The 18,771-nt window shown below is 48.1% G+C and overlaps 1 protein-coding gene across 2 annotated transcripts in view; it reads right to left on the bottom strand.

The window, feature by feature from the left end:
* Positions 1 to 6,906: 6,906 nt before the first annotated feature.
* KIF13B (kinesin family member 13B) overlaps positions 6,907 to 18,771 on the bottom strand; it is a 120,333-nt gene continuing 108,468 nt past the window's right edge. For both annotated transcript variants that reach the window (XM_054001636.1, XM_054001637.1), the window contains exons 38-40: positions 16,194 to 16,256; positions 13,722 to 14,694; positions 6,907 to 11,316 (exon numbers count right to left, since the gene is read on the bottom strand). In XM_054001636.1, coding sequence (XP_053857611.1) covers positions 11,024 to 11,316; positions 13,722 to 14,694; positions 16,194 to 16,256 — 1,329 coding nt within the window. In that variant the 3' untranslated portion in view covers positions 6,907 to 11,023. The remainder of the gene's footprint in view (positions 11,317 to 13,721; positions 14,695 to 16,193; positions 16,257 to 18,771) is intronic.

Genomic DNA, 18,771 nt, shown 5'->3' with positions numbered 1-18,771 from the left:
CAGCCTGGCCTTTTTAGTTCCAATTTATTTTGCCTTCCTTGCCCTTTGTGTTGGAGCCTTAATTGGAGCAGTGGATTTTCCTGGTTTGGGTACCTGCTTTTAATGTGGGTGTTTGGGTCAGGATGCCTGGATTTGCACAGCTTTCCCAGGAGTCTGCTGCTTCCCTTGGACACTTCATTTATCTGGGGTTAGGGATCCCTCATTGCAGCCAGAGTAGCTTATTATTATTATTATTATTATTATTCATAAGTTGGTTTAGGCTTGAAAATAGTTGGAAAATCTTGAAGTCACGTTTCCAAATGAAAAATTACAGTGAAAACAGAGTTTGGATTTTGAGCTTCCCATCTTCCAGTGTTATCCACTGAATTTTCTGTTCCTTTTTTTTTTGGCTTCTTTGTGAATTTGAGTGTCATCCTGAGCCTTGTGCTGACGTGAAGCTGGTGACTGGTTTTTGGTTGCTGTGGGGTCAGAGCCCTGTGTGGTCTTTCGGGAGGGACGGATTCCCCATTCTATCACCCAGTAAAAGGGCAAAAGCCCTTTTCCCTTGCTGTTGGCTCCAGGCATGTCTTTCTGAATCTCATCAAAGCCTTCCTGATTTTGCTGCTGGAGTTCTGGATGGTTCTGGGCAGCACTTCTCCCACCAGTGCTGCTGGTTGAGGCTGGGAGAGCCCGGTGTCCCTGTGGAAGTCAGATCCTGTGGGATGACACGATGCCACCATGGGACAGGCTGTGCCCTTGAGGAAAACCCAGGAATACCAGATTTAAACTCAGTTTAGTTTCACAGCAGTTCAGTTGAAGGGTGATGAGTCAAAGTCAGTTGTGGCCATGGGAGCACCATTTTCCTGGCACATTGCCTTGGCTGTCCTCCTCTTGGTCTTCATGATCTTCCCAAAGCCTGGGAAGCGGGAGATACGTGCAGTACTTCTTTCATTTTAGTTTTTTTTTTTTTTTTTTTTTTTTTTCTTAGTGTCAATTTAAAAAGTGCCTAAGTGAGGAACAGGACTCCAGAGTGAGCTGGAGAAATAGGATTAGACCTCATTTCCCTCTTAAGAAAAGAGCCCTCCCTGCATCCCTCTGCACATCCCTCCAGTGAGTCGAGAGCCCAGCAGAATCTGGCTGGAAAAAACTCCCCATTCTTTCCTTGTGCTGCCCCCTTTGGTTCTCAGTCTTTTGGGAGGGATCTCATTCCACAGTCAAACGTTTGCAATCTCTGATCTGGGGTGGATGGCAAAGAGGATGGAATTCAGTAGGAAACTGCCTCTTGGATTGCAGATGAAAAGAGCTCTGTGTGATAAAACATCCACCTTTGGAAAACCAGATCTGGGTGGAAAAAGCCGATGTGCTTCTTTAATCACCTCTTTTGGAATCACAGAATGGTTTGGGTTGGAAAGAACCTTAAAAATCATCCAGCCATGGGCTGGGACACCTCCCACTATCCTAGGTTGCTCCAAGCCCCATCCAACCTGGCCTGGAACATTTCCAGGGATGGGGCAGCCAGAACCCCTCTGGAATCCCAAAGGCAGTTTCTTCCTGTATTCTTAATTATTTCTATGTTTATCATAGTGGCACCTGCTAAACATTTTGTCCAAATAACCCTAACTATTGGCAGGTGGTTATAATTTTGTAAAGGTGAGAATTTTATGTGGGTTTAAAGAATAAAGGTATCAGTGATAGATTAAAATATTTCATTAAAGGAGGATTTCTTCTGACCACAGTGAGAGGAGGTAACAAACACTATGAAGGAGTTTTAGTACCACTTAAGGGTTCAGAAAATGAAAGCAGTCCGTGTGTAGATGTTTTATTTTTCATTGGCAACAAAATGTTTTCACTCTGACAACATCTGGGGTGGGAAGGCCTGGGAAAGGACTGTTGGCAAGGAAAGCTGTGAGGACATCTCTGCAGAGGGCAGAATCTCAGCCTCTGAGGAGTGGATGGGTGTTGATAGAAGCAGTGATCCTGTGGGAATCCATTGCTGAGGTCCTGGTGGAAATCAGGACATTTCCTGATGGAAATCCACTGTTCGTGGAGCCTGTCGCACACATGGACCTTGGCCCTGCTCTGAGATGCCTTTTGGAAGTGTGACAAAGTGACAAGTGATTGTCACTGGCAGTGGATGTTGGTGACAGCAGATGGCTGCTGTAGTTGAGCGTTGCAAACCCACGAGTGAGGGCACGGTGGAACAGCCTCAGAGCCACACGGAAACAGCAAAACCCCAGCGAAGGCCGGGGAGGTTCCTCACATCCAAATTCTGTGTGTCTCGACTTTGTCCCACCGTGGCCTCGACCCGGGGGCGGGTGCCAGCCATGCATCTCCTGTCTGGGCTGTGCTGGGATGGCTCCAGCTGCCTCCTGTCACTTCACTGTCACCAGATACATCAGTGACACCCAAGACGAGCCGTGTCCCATCCCTGCCCTGTCTGTTGCTCCGTTGGCCTCTCCCACCCCGCTGCTGGTTTGCCCCAGCTGGGCCCTGTGTCTCATCTGCTGTAGGTGTCCTGCCTACCTCAAGAGGTAACCATGGGATCCTGGAGTGGTGTGGTCACCCTCTGGTCAGTTTTCCATGAGCACTAGCGCACACTCACACTCACACTCACACACACACACTGGAATGTATATTCTCCTCCCCCCCCCAGCCCCCAAATAACCTCTTGACCTGATCCTTGCTGTAGCCACCACCAACTCCTCTTGCAAATTGGATGCTGCTTTAAATGTGAAAACAAATGTTCAAGAAGCTATAAAACCTGAATGAAAGCTAAAGCTGAATTTATAAAGCCTTGTTGCATATGAGCCAAAAGTGCAAAAAGCTCTATATAATGAACTAACCTGCCACTCATATAAATATAAATATATATAAATATATTAAAATCAGACTGTTCTACAAAATTGTGTATTTGTATTTTTGTGTACGTACAATTTTCTGCTAAGCAGAAGGAGGATGTAGTATAGGATGATGTGAGAAGAGATTTTGTTTAATCATATTTCTTTGTTACTTATTTTTGTTAACATCCAGATGCCTGTCTTTGTCTTATGTGTATGACACTGTTCCAAAGGTGCAGTATCCCTCTCCTGCCGCGCGTCCAACCTCCTTCCTCCACAGGGAACGAGTCAGGTGATGCCCCTCATCATCATCATCATCCTCATCATCATCATCATCCCCTTCAGATCCTGATCTTGATCTTTAGGGCTGCTCGTTCAGCTGAAAGACGAGATGTTTCATTTCCCGGCGCGCTGCGTCGCTGCTCCTCGTGGTGAAGTTGAATATTTGTGTTCTGCTTGCACGTAGTTGTTCCCTAAACATGTTTCCGTGGTCTGCTGCTGCTCCTCAGCCTGACATTTTGGGGGAAAAAATTGGGTTGGATAGGTTGGGAGGGAGGATGAGCAGATCCTCGTGGTGGGAAGTTGCTTGTGGAGAAGAAAGTGCCGGGATGGTCCCAGGGGTGAACCTCAGTCACACCCCACAGGGGATGGAGGAACCACCTCCTGTTCCCCATGCTGGCTGCTCTTGGGGGGCTTGGCTGTCAGGAAGGAAGGCTGGGGAAGTGATGGGTTGTAACTCTCCCTGTGCCCCTCAGGAACATCCAGCCCTGCACTCCTGGTGGCTTTGGGGCACTTTGGCTCTTTGCTTTGGGAAGGTTGGAGCAGCCTTGAGAGGGCTCCATCTGTTCATGCCAGATGCCCTTGCGGTGAAGGCACTGAGTGTTGAGAACATTCCAAACTCTTCTCCCAGTCACTGCCTTTATCTGCAAGGTGCTGATGGCTCTCTGCCAGGAGAAAAGGAACAGTGTAGGGAACCTGGGAACCCTTGGTGTGCTTGGGAATCATTATTTATCCATCATAGAGAACTGTCCAGGGAAACAGGGGGCCAAAGGAGACTGGATAGAACAGGATGTAGTGGAGTAACTGATGGGAAGCTTGGGGCAGGAGATGATGGAAGTTCACCTTCAGTTCCACCACAGCCCCTTGAGGAAACTGGTCCAGCCTCCATCCCAAATGCAGGTGAGGGTCAATGTCCATCACACCTTCCCCTGGCAGCAGCTGCTGTGAAAATGAACCATCAACCTCTCCCCTTGTGCCCTTTTTTATTTTAAAATTTAATCCCTGTCTTTGTCAGAGCCGACCCGTGGCTGGGGGAGAGCGATACTGCACCTTTCTACGTAGGGCTCATATTTATAACAATGTGTAATGACTGTAGCAAAAGTCCTTGTTTCTGTATGTGAATGGACAGAGAAACAAGTGCTCTATTGTATTGATTAAAATAGTTCAAATGAGTCCTGTATCATTGTATCTCCTATTCTGGATTAGTGCCTTTTGGACAGTAGACTGTTCTGTAATTAAAATGTAGTATAACTGCTTTTTTGTACAGTTTTGTTTTAATAAAACTTTTTTTTAATTTGTGTTTATTTTAGTATTGTACCTATTAGAAAATAAAAACGTATAACTCAACACTGACCCTTTTCTTCTGTCGTCCTTTTTGTGCAGGGCTTGTCTGAGACCAAAAATGTGTCCTGAGAAGAAAGCGGATGTAGAACATTTGGATTTGTTTGGGGAAAAATTAATTCTATGTGCACTCCCCCTCTGGAAGGGATGAAGGTGGTGGGCACAATGATGGTGTATTTGAAGCAGTGGAATTTCTTAGAATGTGAGCCATGGGCTGATTCCAGAGACCTTTTGAGGCTCTTTGCACTCAAAGGAGATGTTGAGAGTGGAGTTTTCCCTCCTTTGGCTGGGGTTGTGTTTGTCACAGGTACAAGGGCTGGTCATACAAAGGTGTTGTGTCCTTGGGGATGCTGCCCTTCCCTCTGGGAACCTCCCCCACCAGGCCCCCAGAACCTCAGGAAGGGCCCTGTGAGTCCCATCCCAACCATAAAAGTCTCCTGCTCCAGCAGCTGAAGGTCTGGAGGGAGCAGACCTTGGGGCCACTGGGTGATAAAACCAGAAGATGTTATTGAGTACAGGGGTGATTTTGAGAATTTTGCCCCCCAAGGCAGGAGGGGGCTGTGGCTGCCCTTTGGTCCTGGCCTGGCTGGGCTGATCAGCCTGGGGGGTTCTCAGAGAGGGTTTATGGGGTGGGAGGGTGGGGAAAAGCTTCCTCAGCATGGGGAGAAATTCCTGCAGGTGGTGTGGCAGCTGAGCCGGGTGGCAGAGAAGACACAAAGTCACAGGAATTGATTTATTCAGTGAAATTATGCTTGGGTCCTGCCATCCTGGTTAAAATCAGGATGTGCAGCTGTGGTTGGGGGGTTTGCTCAGGATGGACACCCCAAAACAGGGAGGAAGGCAGCTCTGGAGGGGTGCAGATGATGAATAATGAACTTCAGGGGTGGGAACACCTTTCAGACTGCTCCTTGTGCCTCTCAGACATCAAAGAGGGGGACAAAAATTTATCTTAATGCTCCCCATCATCAGCTGCCAGAGCTGCTGTGTTTGCAGAGGGAATTTTCTGGAGGGAGGAGGCTGGGGATCATGGAATCCCAGAATGGTTTGGGATGGAAGGGACCTCAAAGTCCCACCCCTTGCCATGGGCAGGGACAACTTCCACTATCCCAGGCTGCTCCAAGTTCCATCCAATCTGGCCTTGGACACTTCCAGGGATGGGAAAAACACTTCTAGGGGTGTCTGTTGCAACACCTGGGATGCTGGATGAAGCCCACTCCCTCCTTCACAGCTGAAAACCAGGAATACAGAAAAGCTCCATTTGGAGATGTTTTAAAAAACACAAGAGGAATAAATCCACATTAGAGGTCTGTGCTTTGCAAAGAAGCTGCACTTCCAGCCCCTTGTGCCTGCTTTGGTGGGAAACCAGATTGATCAGGGGAAAACCAATAATTTCTCACAGGTTGGTGTCCAAAAGTGAGCGAAACCCCCTTGGAAATGTGCCCAGCTTGTAGCAGGGCAGCTCCTCTCTCCACGCAGGGTGAACCCCGGGGGCTGCTGCCTCCCATGGCAAAGTGTTTGAAGCCAAGTGAGGCTGATGGAAGTGGCGTTAATTTGAAGTAAAACGGGGAAAGAGGTGTTCTTTGTTAGTTTTGGAGGTTTTTAAAAATTATTTTCCTGCTCTTTTTGATCGGAGCCTTTTCAAGGCAGCTTTGGCTGCAGAACAGAACGCGGCAGCACGGAAAAGGTGCCACAGCCACCTTCCGGGAAGAGCGAGGTTTGAACAAAGTGATGCCTCTTCAAACAGCTCCTGTGTTTCAGCCAAAGAGGGTTTTTTTTTTCTTTCAGAAGGTAAAACATAAAAGGGAAGTGGCTTTAAAGAAAAAAAAGCTGTTTTTGTGTGCTGATTGCAAGACACTGCTGATAAAAATATCCTTTGCTTGCTGAGTTTCAGTGGGGATGGGGGGGAATCAACACAGTGTTTGTTGCTTTAGAAAAAAGCCAAGATAAACTGAAAAACTACACAAAATAATCCCAGTCAAACCCTGCCTGTTGTTTCCAACATGAAGCTGCATTTGGGAGAGAAATGGTGCCAAAGAGAAAGGAAATTATGTGGCCCAGGCAGGGGGTTTCAAGGACATCATGAAATGTTGAGTGGGGTTCTCATCACACCAAGGCCTTGGCAGGGTTGGTTGTGGAGGTTCCCTGAGGCACTGACCTCCCTAGAGACCAGCCTGGAGCAAGGCAGAAAAGTCCTTGGGATCCTCATTCCACTGTGGATATTAGGGATAAAAATCTTCCTCAAAAGGGTAGTCAGGCACTGCCACAGCTGCCCTGGGAATTCTGAAATCACCATCCCCGGAGGGATTTAAAAGCCATGTGGATGTGGCACTTGGGGACATGGGTCAGTGGTGGCTTTGGCAGCACCAGGGAACCACTGGAATAAGTTTTGGAAGGTTTTCCAACCTAAATTATTCCCATGCTAAACATTTTGGTGCCACTAACTGGAACAACAAAGCACAGCAATCACAGCTCTAAAGAAGACGTTTATTCAGGTCCTGCAGGCGGCATCGCACGTATGATACAATATTACAGTCATTTAGTATGGTACAGAAATAATTAAAAACTTTACAGCTCATTACAAAGTCTCTTTGGATTTCAGCTCATTTTAAAGTACGCGGAGCCCCTGCAGAGTCTGACCCTGGCAGGGCCACACGAGCTGGGACTGGCTCCCAGGGAACCCAACGGGATCGCGGTTTGGGAACGGTGGAGAGGGCAGAAACCAAAGATGGAGACGGGAGATGGAGGAACAAGACACTTGATCGTGACCCCACTCGAGGTGTTGTGAAGTGTGACCAGCCCACACCATTCCTCACCGCCTCATTCCCTAAAATCCAGGCACCCCAAGGCCGCCCAGCCCTCGGCTGCTGGCCCCGGGATAAGGCACTGGGAAAACGAAATGTTGTGCAAAGAACCGAGGAACTGGCGGTGGGACAATGGGAACACCACCATGGACAGGGCTGGACAACCCCCAGGCCTTGCTCAGGTGGGGTTCCACCACTGTGGGGAGGAATGAGGGGGTTCTGCCTTTGTAGGAGAGCACGGGGGTGTCGAACATTCCACCCCAAACCATGGACAAACCCCTCTGTTCAAGGACCTGGGCGGTGTCACCACACAGAATTTGCTTCTGTTCGTTTTCCTCAACTCAACAACATCATGGAACAGCAAAGGGCCAAAACCTCAGGGTGAACAGGCTTGATTTCGGACATGGAGATCAAAACAACTCAAGAGCTGAACCTAACACAGGAAAAAGGCATGGCTTGGCTTGAGAAAACCCCAAAAAGTCCCTCTGAGCAGCCTCCTCTTGGCTGGCTTGGTACCACAGACAGCCCATGGCGAGGAGGGACCCTCAGCCTTGCAAATGCAGTGGGGGACGGAGCCTTTCCAAGCCACCAACACCATTTTCCAAGAATCTGAGACCCACCCCCAAATCAGGGATACAGCCAGCAGCACTGAACCCCCAAGAGACACCAGAGGAGATGAGACACTCGATACAAATGACACTCTCCTGCATTACATATTCTTCCTCCCTGTATAAAGTGCATGAAAATCTTGGAAAAATCTGCATAGCGATTCACAGACCAGCCTCAGTGCTGGGCGGTTCCAGTTAAGAGCACCTCCTCCTTTAGGCTGAGAGTAGAGCTTTTCTATTATTATCAGTAAAAAATAGATATTATTACCTCCATGATGACTTTTACCTCATTTCTGGTTAGCTCTTTTCTGGTTTGCTTAAATGGGGCAAAGTAACAGATGGCTTTGAGTAGAGGAACGTGCACTCACTGTGCCAAAAATTTGAAAAGCGCCCTTAGAAAACACCTCAGGGCCCAGGAAAGCTGTGAGGGAGCAGGAGAGAGTCAGGGAATCCTCCAGGGACACCCTCACGGCCAAATTGGATGTTTTTGGCTTTCTGGACCTTGTGCTGCATCAGGGTGATTTTGGGGTACAATTTGAGGAGAGGTTTTGTTTCCAAAGTCAGAGGAAATGGTGAAACCAAGAGAGCTCTGAGCAAGGTCCTCCGTCCACGAAGGCACCGCGGGCTCCTCGTGCTCTTCCTGGAATCACCTCAGCCCTACTGAACAGATTTCCTTCCAGGACCTGTTATCCCAGAGGAGGGACATCCCATACTTATCCCAGCAGGTGTGGGCTGCTCAAAGCACCCTTCACACCCCTCTCCGTGGTTCTGCAACACAACTGAGGGTGGGAGGAGAGGGAATTCTGCCTGGAGCAGTCGGATCAGCCTCCGGCCATGTGTCCCAGGTGGGCAAACACCAAACCACGGCCAGGGCTGGAGCCCAAACAGGCCAGAGGAGTTTATAACCAGCAGCAGAAACAGGGAACCACCCACCCAGCTCCTTCTGCTCCTCCCCTTCTCTCCTGCAGCCTGGACACCTTTCCATGGGCCCTGGGGAAATCCTGGGCTCCCAGGCAGCAGCACAAGAAAAGAGGCTTCAAAAGGACTTGGAGGTTCCTCCCTTCACATCTCCCCCAAAGGGGCCACCGAGCAAACATGGAGGAGTTTTAAAAACATCCCTAAAACCAAGTATCTGAAATGCTGAGACTAAAAACACACAACTCTGGGGAGGGGCTGCTTCACATCAGCTTCTTCCGGCAGCACATCAGAACAAAGTGCAATTAAAAACACGGTCAGGGTGGAGTTCAGAGAGCCAACAAGGCTAACTGTAAGTGTAAGAGGCATCAAATTAATTAGTGGGTGGTCTTTCATTGGCAAGACTCCTCAGACCCTAAAACGAAGAGTTTCACTGTACGGGTTGTGTTCATAAAACCAGTTTTAATTTTAAAACCCAAGATTTCAGCATCAGAATTCTTTACTACCAAATTCCTCCCCCATCGTGGCTTGGATGGACAGGAGCTTCGTGCAAAGGGAAAAAGAGGGGAAACTGTACACTAAAAATATCTTTAAAAAGCTGCTCTGTACATTTTATATTAAGATTTCTTGAGGAAAATTTAGGAAACACTGAAACTACTTACACCAAGCTGGAAGGATACACACAACCCCTGGCAGTTCTACGCAGGCTGCATCAGAACCCAGCCCGCTTATTTCTGCTACAGATTAGTTTCTATTTTAATTTTATTCCTTCTGCATAAATGATATTAATTACAGTAAATCAGCATAATTATCTCCTTCACTAAGCATCCCTATCTCCTTTGATACCAATGGAGCTTTCCCTTGGACCTCGGAACCAGATGTTTAAGGCACTTGGATACCCACGGGCAGCAACTGGAGAGATATTAAAGTTTAATCATTAATTTAGCATCCTAAATAGTCCCCATGTAGCTAAAACATCTATTGCTCAGGCTGTCCAATCCCCCTGTGATGACTAAACACGATATAAACAGCTCAGGATAGAAAAATCTGTGGCTTTTCAGGATTTGATAGGAAAACAAGCGTCAGCCGATCTGTGCATGGACACGTGGACAGGGATACGTCCCCTGTGCCACAGGCAGCTAAAAACCAGCCACAAATAAAATCAAGTTTTATAAAAGCCAGCCCAAATCTCCCCCTTTCCAAGAGAGAGGCTGGTTCTGGGGGCGACAGAGGCACCTCCTCTTTGGATCGGCACTCAGGATGGTGCTGGGAGAGCTCCTCTGTGCAGCGCCGGGCGGGGGATGATTGTAAAGCGCAAACATTTCATGTTTTAAAAGAATAAATAAAAATAAATAGACTGGATTGATCCTGTTACGAGGACAGAGACACCCTGCTTGGCAAAATTCCGAGTGTCTCCAAAGGCTGGGTGGGAACAGGGAAGCACTTCAGTGCTGACACCTCTGCAAAAATTCTCTTGGCTCACAGGGAGGAATCAAGGAGAAGGTTCTGCCACTCTGGGGCAAGTGAGAGAGGGGATCCTGTCATGGTGAGAGCAAACATTAAATGGTTCAAAAATCAAAAATAGGACAGAGCTGGCCACGGGCTTTCTCCCATTCCCAACAAACCAGCGGGGAAGACCACACTGCTTTCCACAGGAGAGTGGGTAACGGGGCAGTGATCCAAACAGGCACTAGTCCCAGCCACATAACCCAAGGGCTGCTGCTTCTTTAAATAAAGGGACTTTAGGGGTTCTTTATCTCCAAACAAAGTTCTACTTTCACTTTTCTGCCCATCTGGAATCATTCCCACCTTGCCCTTTCACGGCGGATTACACGATACTGACACAGCTCTTACGGAATTACAACAGAGCTGTTACTGTGGGGAGGTTCTTCAGGAACTGCCCTGCACTTCCAGGGAAGCACTGGTGCCTGGGGAGGATTTTGTGGCTGTTGGGAATCTGTGGTTTGACCAATTTCCCTCTGAAAGGAGGAAGAGAAGGAGCTCATTACACCCACCCAGCGCCGTGCGCTGGCCCCGGCTGCCGTCGGTTGCCCCCGGAGGCGTCAGGACTTGGGACAGGAAACGAAGGATCCAGCACCACGTCGAGGCAAAGAATTATCATGTCAATCACCCAGAGCAGAGAGAACAAACCCTTCATTAGTGTTTGCCACCAACTGGAAGTTGGGACGGTTGGTTTCGCTTCCCGAAGCCACCGGCTCCCCCAGCCACGTCCCAAGGCGTTTGCTGGGCTGGGATCTATCTCTCAGTTTGCCCAGGATTTCCTGTTCTCCGCGTTTTTCTGGCTCTTCTCCAGTCTCAGCGTGGATCCTCCTTCCGACTTGGCCAGGGCTGTGAGGGAGGCCAGGTTGGAGGCTGACCCAGAGAAGTTCCCGCTCCTCCGGTTCTCGGCGCCGGCCGCTCCCTGCAGCCTCAGGCCGGTGCTGCGGCGCCGCGCCGGGCCCGTGGCCCTCCTGACCCTGCCCGGCTTCACCAGCAATCCATAGCCTGGGTTACACCTGAAATACTGCTTCCCCCCGATGGAGCCGTCGTTCTTGCCTGCGACAAGAGAACCAGGGAGTCACAGACCGGTTTGGGATGGGAGGGACGTTAAATCCCGCCCCGTTCCAACCCCAGCACCTTCCCCTGTCTCAGGTTGCTCCAAAACCCATCCAGCCTGGCCTTGGACACTTCCAGGGATCCAGGGGCAGCCACAGCTTCTCTGGGTAACCTGTGCCACCCTCACAGGGAAGGATTTTTTCCTACAAACTGGGTTTTATTCCGTGCAAATTGGTGCTACTACACCCAGAGAAGGAGGCAAGGAGAAAGCGCTGAGAGGGAGAAAAACTTCCCTGCTGAACCCCAGCAAGGCCACTGCATGGAGAGTGACTCTGAATGGGACACTCTACCTTGTCCTTCCTTCCCACTTGCTCTATAATTTCTCCAAAAGTAGTAAATAATTGCTTCCATTACCAAAGTACCAGGAAGGAAGCAAAAATGGACATTTAGAAGAGCTTTTGGCTTTCTGAGCTGATGTTTGAAGTTGAGGATTGTCACTCCTGCCGTGTTGTAAACCCTCCACAGAACAGGAAGGATAATTTCTCTATGCTGGTGCTATTGAGATCTTTCTATTTCTCATTTTAGATCATTTAAAATTCTCAGGAAAACTGTTCAGGGATTGAACTGCTCCCATCCATAAAGGGAAGGTGGGAAGATCCAACAGCTCTTTAAATGACATAAAGTCACGCCTTTGGCTTTTGGGGTGTTTCCTTCTCCCTTCCACCATCAGCACGTTGGGTCCAGTGTACCCTCGTGTGGCCAGGATTTGGATTTCCATGTCCCTGCAGTTCTGTCCCTGTTTGCAGTGTGACAAAGACACCACTCTGTGACCACCTTCTCCAAGTGAAGCTCCAGATGTGCCAGGAGCCAGATATGCTCCAACAAATCAGGGTCTTATTCCTTGTGGAAACAGAAGAGGGTGAAAAAAAAAAAAAATCCAGCAACATCAGCAGCTGAGTCCTCATCAGGCCAAAAATCTCCTGACTTTTCCATGGAAGCTGCTGCTTACTGGGATGTTACAGAATCAACACTGGAGCAGCCTGACAGGGAAAGGTGACCTTCTAAAATTGAAATGAATCTGTAAATATATATATAGATATATATTTTTTTTTTTTTAAATGAGGCACAAATCCAGGACTGAGGAACTACTACAGCTTGCAAAAGGATTCCAGAACTCCAGTTTGCTTTCCAGGATGGAAAACTCCAGAGAGTTTTCTGAAAGCAGCTGGGAAGTCACTGCCCAGTTCAGCTCTGATGAGGACATGGGGGGGGACACAGGGAGATTTGGGCACACATCCGGATCCTGGACAGTGTTCTGCTGGATAAACTGCTCCAACCCCAAATGTGCAGCAGGGAGGAGCGTGGGCTCCTGGGATGTGCTGATTCACCACCCAGCCTGGGAATCCTGGCTGAAAGGATTGGAATAAGGAGTTTTTCATGCCCTGGGTAACCCAGATTTTCTCACTGTCACTGCACCTCTCCCAGATTTTCCACTGGCACTCCCTGACTTCCCCCCGTCCTGCCTGGAGAGGAAAAGGGTTTGGAAGCCTGGACTTGAGCAGGGATCAATCCCAGCCATCATCTTCCTCTCCTCTTGTGCTGGAGACACCCCATCCATTCCCCACCAACAGCACAGCAACAGCAGCAGCCTCCCCACGAACTGCACCCTGGGTTCCAAAAAAATCCTGGAAACCCTAAATTCTGGGAGTTCCACAGCTGTACAGGTCAGAGTCAGGCAGGGATGACAAATGAGATGGTGAAGGAAACCTGAAATTATTTATATTTCCGGGTGGTCAGTGGATGATTATTTCCTACTGCTTCTCACATATATAGGGGTGTGTATGTGTGTATATATATACATATTAAAAAAAATTATACTATATATATACACACACACACAGAGAAATAGTCTTTTGCAATTTTAAAGCTTACTTTAAAATAAAATCCTATTACCTCTTAATACCTATTAAGAGACTTTACAACTCATTTAGCCTAAATGTCCCTTTGAGCTAAATCCCACAACTCCTGTTGTGCTTTGAACACCCTTATCCTCACAGCAGAAGCCCAGAAGAGAATCCTGTGGACACAAGGCCTGTCTCCTGCAGCTACTGCTTACCAAACTGCATGGAAAAGGAATCCTAAATCCTACTTCCAGTGTAAGAAGCCAAAGAAATGACTGAAAAGGGACAGTCAGGGATCACAGAATGGTTTGGGTTGGGAGTGAGAGCAAGTTTGGAAAAAGATGACAGCAGGGAAGACCTTTTACATTTCCCTTTTCAAAATGCCTCCTGCAATGGGCAATAACCCCCCAGTGGGTAATAAACCCCCGAAAAAGCAGCTTTAGGATGAGCTCTGCCAGCTGGGACACGCCAGCTGCTTCCCACCTGATCCAGGGGATGTTTTACCTGAAGGCAAATCCAGCTCCACACCAACCCACGTTCCTTCCTGGAAGTCTGTGGGCCCGATGTACCTAACAGTGCCCGTCTTATTGGTGCCAACTGTGACATATTCTCCCTCTTTCAGCCACTCGGGAATTTCGTTGGCATCTTCAGAGTCAGAAATCACCTCCAGTTTTTCCTCTGCTGTCTCCGACCCGTTGTGGTTTAGTCCACGTGCACTGGACGTGGTTTTTTCTCCTTCCTGCTGCTCTTCTGTGCCCAGGGAACTCGTGGGATCTGATCCCAGCATGCTGGTAAAGGATCTCAGCTCCGATGTTTTCACCTTCTGGATTTTGAAGGGGGAGGCTGCAGCGCTGGGCTGGTCGGGATGAGCTTTGGGACACCCCAGTTCTGAAGCCCCAGTGGAAGTTTCCTTTTTCCTGGCTTGTCCTGCTGACTCCACTGATTGTTTGGATATTGACTCCTTTGGAGTGGAGGTAGAGAGAAAAGGTTTTGCATCAGTGGCTGCAGAGGCGTCGTTTCCCTGCTCGCTGGGACAAGGAGAAGTGCAAGACTTTCCATTCACTTCGGGGCTGTCCCTCGGCCTGGGGGGAGCACTTGGAAGGCTGAAGGTGGGGGGATTCTCCCTCTTTGTGGCCAGAGAGCTCTCAAAAGCCCTGTCCTGCACGTCAGAAGGGACCTGAGCCACTGCAGGAGCAGGGGAATCACTCCCCGCAGGTGTTGGACCTCCCGGCTGAGCCACAGCATCGCTTCCCCCAGCCAGGGCCTCGGAGAGGGTGGCTGTGGAGACACTGTGGGAAAAATACCCACTGGAGGCTTCACTCAGGGGGCTTGGAGGTCCCTCCTGGCAGTCCTGGGCCTGGGTGTCCCCTGTGGGCTGCTGCAAAGGCACTTTGGGTGTCTTCTCCAGACTCTTGTCCGCCTCGGGCATCTGCGCCACATTTTCCAGCGGCTGCTTTGCTGCTTCCTCTTGGTTCATCTGAAACACAGAGGGAGACCAAACGTGGGGCTGTGTTACCCAAAATATCTGGGCTAAAAGCACAGATTCCAGACCTCTGGCCAGCACCAAGGCTTTGAGCTTATCTAAATCCCTGTGTAGCTGCCATCTCCAGAAGATGGAAGCTGATCCCGAGTCAGCCCTGCCAGCGTGGGAGGATTGTCAGCTCACTCCTTCCATCAATAAGGGAAGTGTCAAACCCGAGAAATACGCTCCCCAATATTTACTGAAGAATTATTTATATTACAGGAGTGGTCATTTGCTGTTTGAACAGCAGGATTTATATGGAATGGGAACCAGCCGTGACCCATAAGTCTCTCACAGTTATTTGGCTCAACTCTCTGGGTGGATAAATCATCCCCCCGCACCTAAACTGTCATTTCTGTCCCCGTTTCCAAATGCCATTCCCACCTCAGAGCCACCAGCACCTCGCACTTCCAGAGGATGAAATTAACTGCACCTCGTGAGATTAACAGCCCATTTCAGTGATGTATTTCTTGGCTGTAAAGTTTACTAAATCTGATAGATCAATATCTTTTGCCAGCACATGTACTCTAAAAGATTAGGATGTCTCTAAATCTCTTTGGGAAGGAGGGAGGGGGGAGAGTGCTAATAGGAAGGGGAGCAGGGGAAAGAGGTTGGAGAAGGGCAGATTTGAACAAATCCTGTCTCAGGTGAACATTGTTGTTTATTATTCACAATTTTGTGATTTCTCCCATCTAGTGGCTGAGAGTCCCAAACGACAGGATTTTCAGCTTATTCCCAAAATGCCTTTTCCACTGGAAACTTAAGCAGCATTTGAAGAAAGAGGGATTTGACTGGATTACTAGAATTTCAGAACCAAAGGTTTGCTATTGCTAAGTAAAATGCAATACAAAAAAAAAAAAAAAAAAAAAAAAAAGAAAAGCTTTTTTAAAAAAATATTCCAGCAGATTAAAAACATATTGTTCACTTTCCTATGGCAAGGGTGGTGTCCATGTGGATTCAGGAGCTTTCCTCTTTCTCTGGATTTTCCCTTTGGATACCACACAGTTTTCTAAGACAATAAAAGCACAGTGGGAGGAAGCTGATGTGCTGCTCAGGAGACTGAAATTCTGCTGAAAAGTGGGAGATCACAGGCTCTATTTTCTCTCCAGCTTAGCAAGAGTTTTTCCATGATATCATGGCAAAATGGGGAATTAAGCTCCACACTTAGAATTGCCACATCCAGCTTACAGACACTGTCAGAGGCTAGAAATTTTCCTTTTAAAACAGCAAACCAGCTAAATTTCAGCTAATTATCTGCTAATGCCTTCAAATATCAAAGTGTAACCAGGAATAGGAGAGGAGATTTTTCCAGGACCTAAAAACACCCAGCAGAATTTCACTGTCTCACAGCGAGGCAGCAGCACAAGTGCAACAGGTTTTAAGCAGCTGAAGCTTTGGCCACCTCTGGCAGGTGAATATAAAAATTGTATCCTCACATCCTGGGATGTGCTCACCTGTTTTATCCTTGCAGCACTGGCCTCCAGACTGGCTGACTGAACCATAATTCGTGGGACAGCCTGGGGAGGGGAGGGAAATGAAGAGAATCATTCAGTGAAAGGATTAAGTATTGGCAAACTGGTAAATGTTAAAGCTTGCATTTGAAATTTTGGGATCCTAAGCAAACCTCTGTCACAAAAGGATGGAAAACTAAACTTTCAGTACTTGAAATTGAGTTTGTCAAAAAAGAGGGAGAGAGGCTTTTTACACGGGCAGAGGGGAAGGGTTTTAAGCTAAAAAAGATTTAGGTTAGATATTAGGATAAAATTCTTCCCTGTGAGGGTGGGGAGACCCTGGCACAGGTTGCCCAGAGAAGCTGTGGCTGCCCCTGGGGCCCTGGAAGTGTTCAAAAACCACCTGGATGTGGCACTTGAGGACATGGATTGGTCCTGACCATGGGAGTGGTGCTGGACTTGATGATCTTCGAGGCCTTTTCCAGCCTTAAGGATCTGTGGTTTGACCTCCAGAACTCTTTCTCCTTTCCCAGTCTCTAAATTCAGTTCGGATCTGAGCATTATTGGCTTTAACACAAAAAGGAAGGCAGAATCCAGGTCTGTGCATCCCCTTTTCCAGGAGGACATTCCCACTGCCTGCTGCATGGGGCTGGACACGCAGGCACTGACAATAAATGGCCCTCACTTGCTCCATATTCAGGTTTTTATGTTGCAGATTTGAAATAATCCCTCTCCTGAGACCAGAGCAGCACACTCTGACACCTGATATAAATCTGAGGTTATGCAGTTGGCTTGGGCTGTCACACAGCAGGGGAAGAAGCCACCAGATCAGTGGAGAACCTCGGGAAAGGGAAGCATCAAGAGAAGGAGAAAGGAGAAAAAGGCAGAAAAACCTCTTTAGCACTGTTAAATAATGCACTGCGAGGGCAAGTTCAGACTTTGAGGGGCAGAGCTCCTTAAGACAGACACATTACACAATTTGGGAGCTGCCTGCTTTTATTTATTTTTTTTTTCCCAAGGATTCCTTCTGTACAAACACACAGGCAGTGCTCAGCTCCCAGACAAGTGATTCCCAGAGCTCAGCACTGTTAAAAGCACTGAAACCTTCCAGCTGAAGAGTGAGGAACCTTCTCTGATTCCCTTCTAAGCCCAGTAAAGCAGGAATATGACTGATCTTACCCTCAAAAGGAATAAACATGGGAGAGAAGAGCAGCTTTTATTTATACAGAGTTTGTGCCAGGCATAAAAACCAAGGTACTTCAAGGCAGAAAACAAAAAGACAAAAAACGGACAAAACCCCAACAGGGTCACTATGGACCCAAATAATTTTTTTGAAGACATTAAAGCTCCAGCTCAATAAAAGGAAGCAGGAGAGGAGGGGTTTTGGCTTGTTCCTAAACCTGCTAAATGAAAATTCACCACTGGAATGGGGTTCAGAGCAAACTGGCTGTTTTGGGTGCACAGGTTCTTGCATTTTGAGATCCTCACTGGGTCAGGACCTGGGGCTCCAGGAAGAAGATGGATCAGAATAAACCACTGAAGAAACCCTGCAAAGTTCAGGTTTTATGAAATTTGTCCAGCCTTATTATCCAGAAATAAGCACTCAGAATTGGAATAAGGAGAAGTATTTAAAGCTATTTCTCAGTTCCTTTGATTCCCTTGTCTCCCTTTAAAACAAATAAATAGAGTAAACTGTTTGTTTGGGTTTTTTATCTCTCCAAAACCTCGTCTTACAGCCTGCAAATCCACAAAAATCTAAAAATCCAGTTGGTATCACACAGCAAAAGAAAGAAAACCATTAGGCTTTAATCACTCCTCATCAATTCTCCTCCTGAAAGGATGACAGATCTCCAAACTACAGAAACTTTGCAAGCAAAGTTCAGAAAAACAGGGATAAAAAAGCAATTCTGAGGGGCGGCACTTGCCCAGCTTTGGGGCTGACAAGAAGCAGCTGGGCAGGAACCCCCTCAGAGGGCACCACACCAGACCTGTGGGATGAAATGCAGAAAAATTCCTTGGGGATGGGGCACCCTGAAAACAAAGTGTTGGGACTGTCTGGGAAGACATTGCTGGATGAAAAATATTTCTGGGTCCAGAGCCAAATTCTATCATTAAATGTTTGTAGGCAGCGGCTGCTAAACTCGACATATCTATTTATCCACAACCCTTTTACAGTGATGATTTCTGGCAGAATTTCTTCAACCAAGCTGACAAAACACGGACTGAGGAAGAACATGAAAGCTTTTCACTTTAAAGCATCTTTGATTGTCTTCTCCTGAGAGCTGCTGCTCTGTGCAGGGAGATGATGAGGATATAAAAAGCTGGACATGCCCCAGGTGGGTGCACTCACATCCCAGAAATCCCCCAAGTGCTGCGATGATCCCACACTTTGGGCAGCCCAGGAGGGGGGAATTCTGCCCCTCTCAGGTGAGACCCCACCTGCAGAGCTGCTCCAGCCCTGGGGCCAACATCAGGAGGCCGTGAGAGCTGCTGGAGAGAGTCCAGAGGAGGCCACAGAGATGCTCCAAGGGCTGGAGCCCCTCTGCTCTGGAGCCAGGCTGGGAGAGCTGGGGGTGCTCAC

The sequence above is a fragment of the Vidua macroura genome, chromosome 31 (genome assembly GCF_024509145.1).
Source record: "Vidua macroura isolate BioBank_ID:100142 chromosome 31, ASM2450914v1, whole genome shotgun sequence".
Lineage (NCBI taxonomy): Eukaryota > Metazoa > Chordata > Aves > Passeriformes > Viduidae > Vidua > Vidua macroura.
This window is presented reverse-complemented; position numbering and strand designations above follow the sequence as displayed.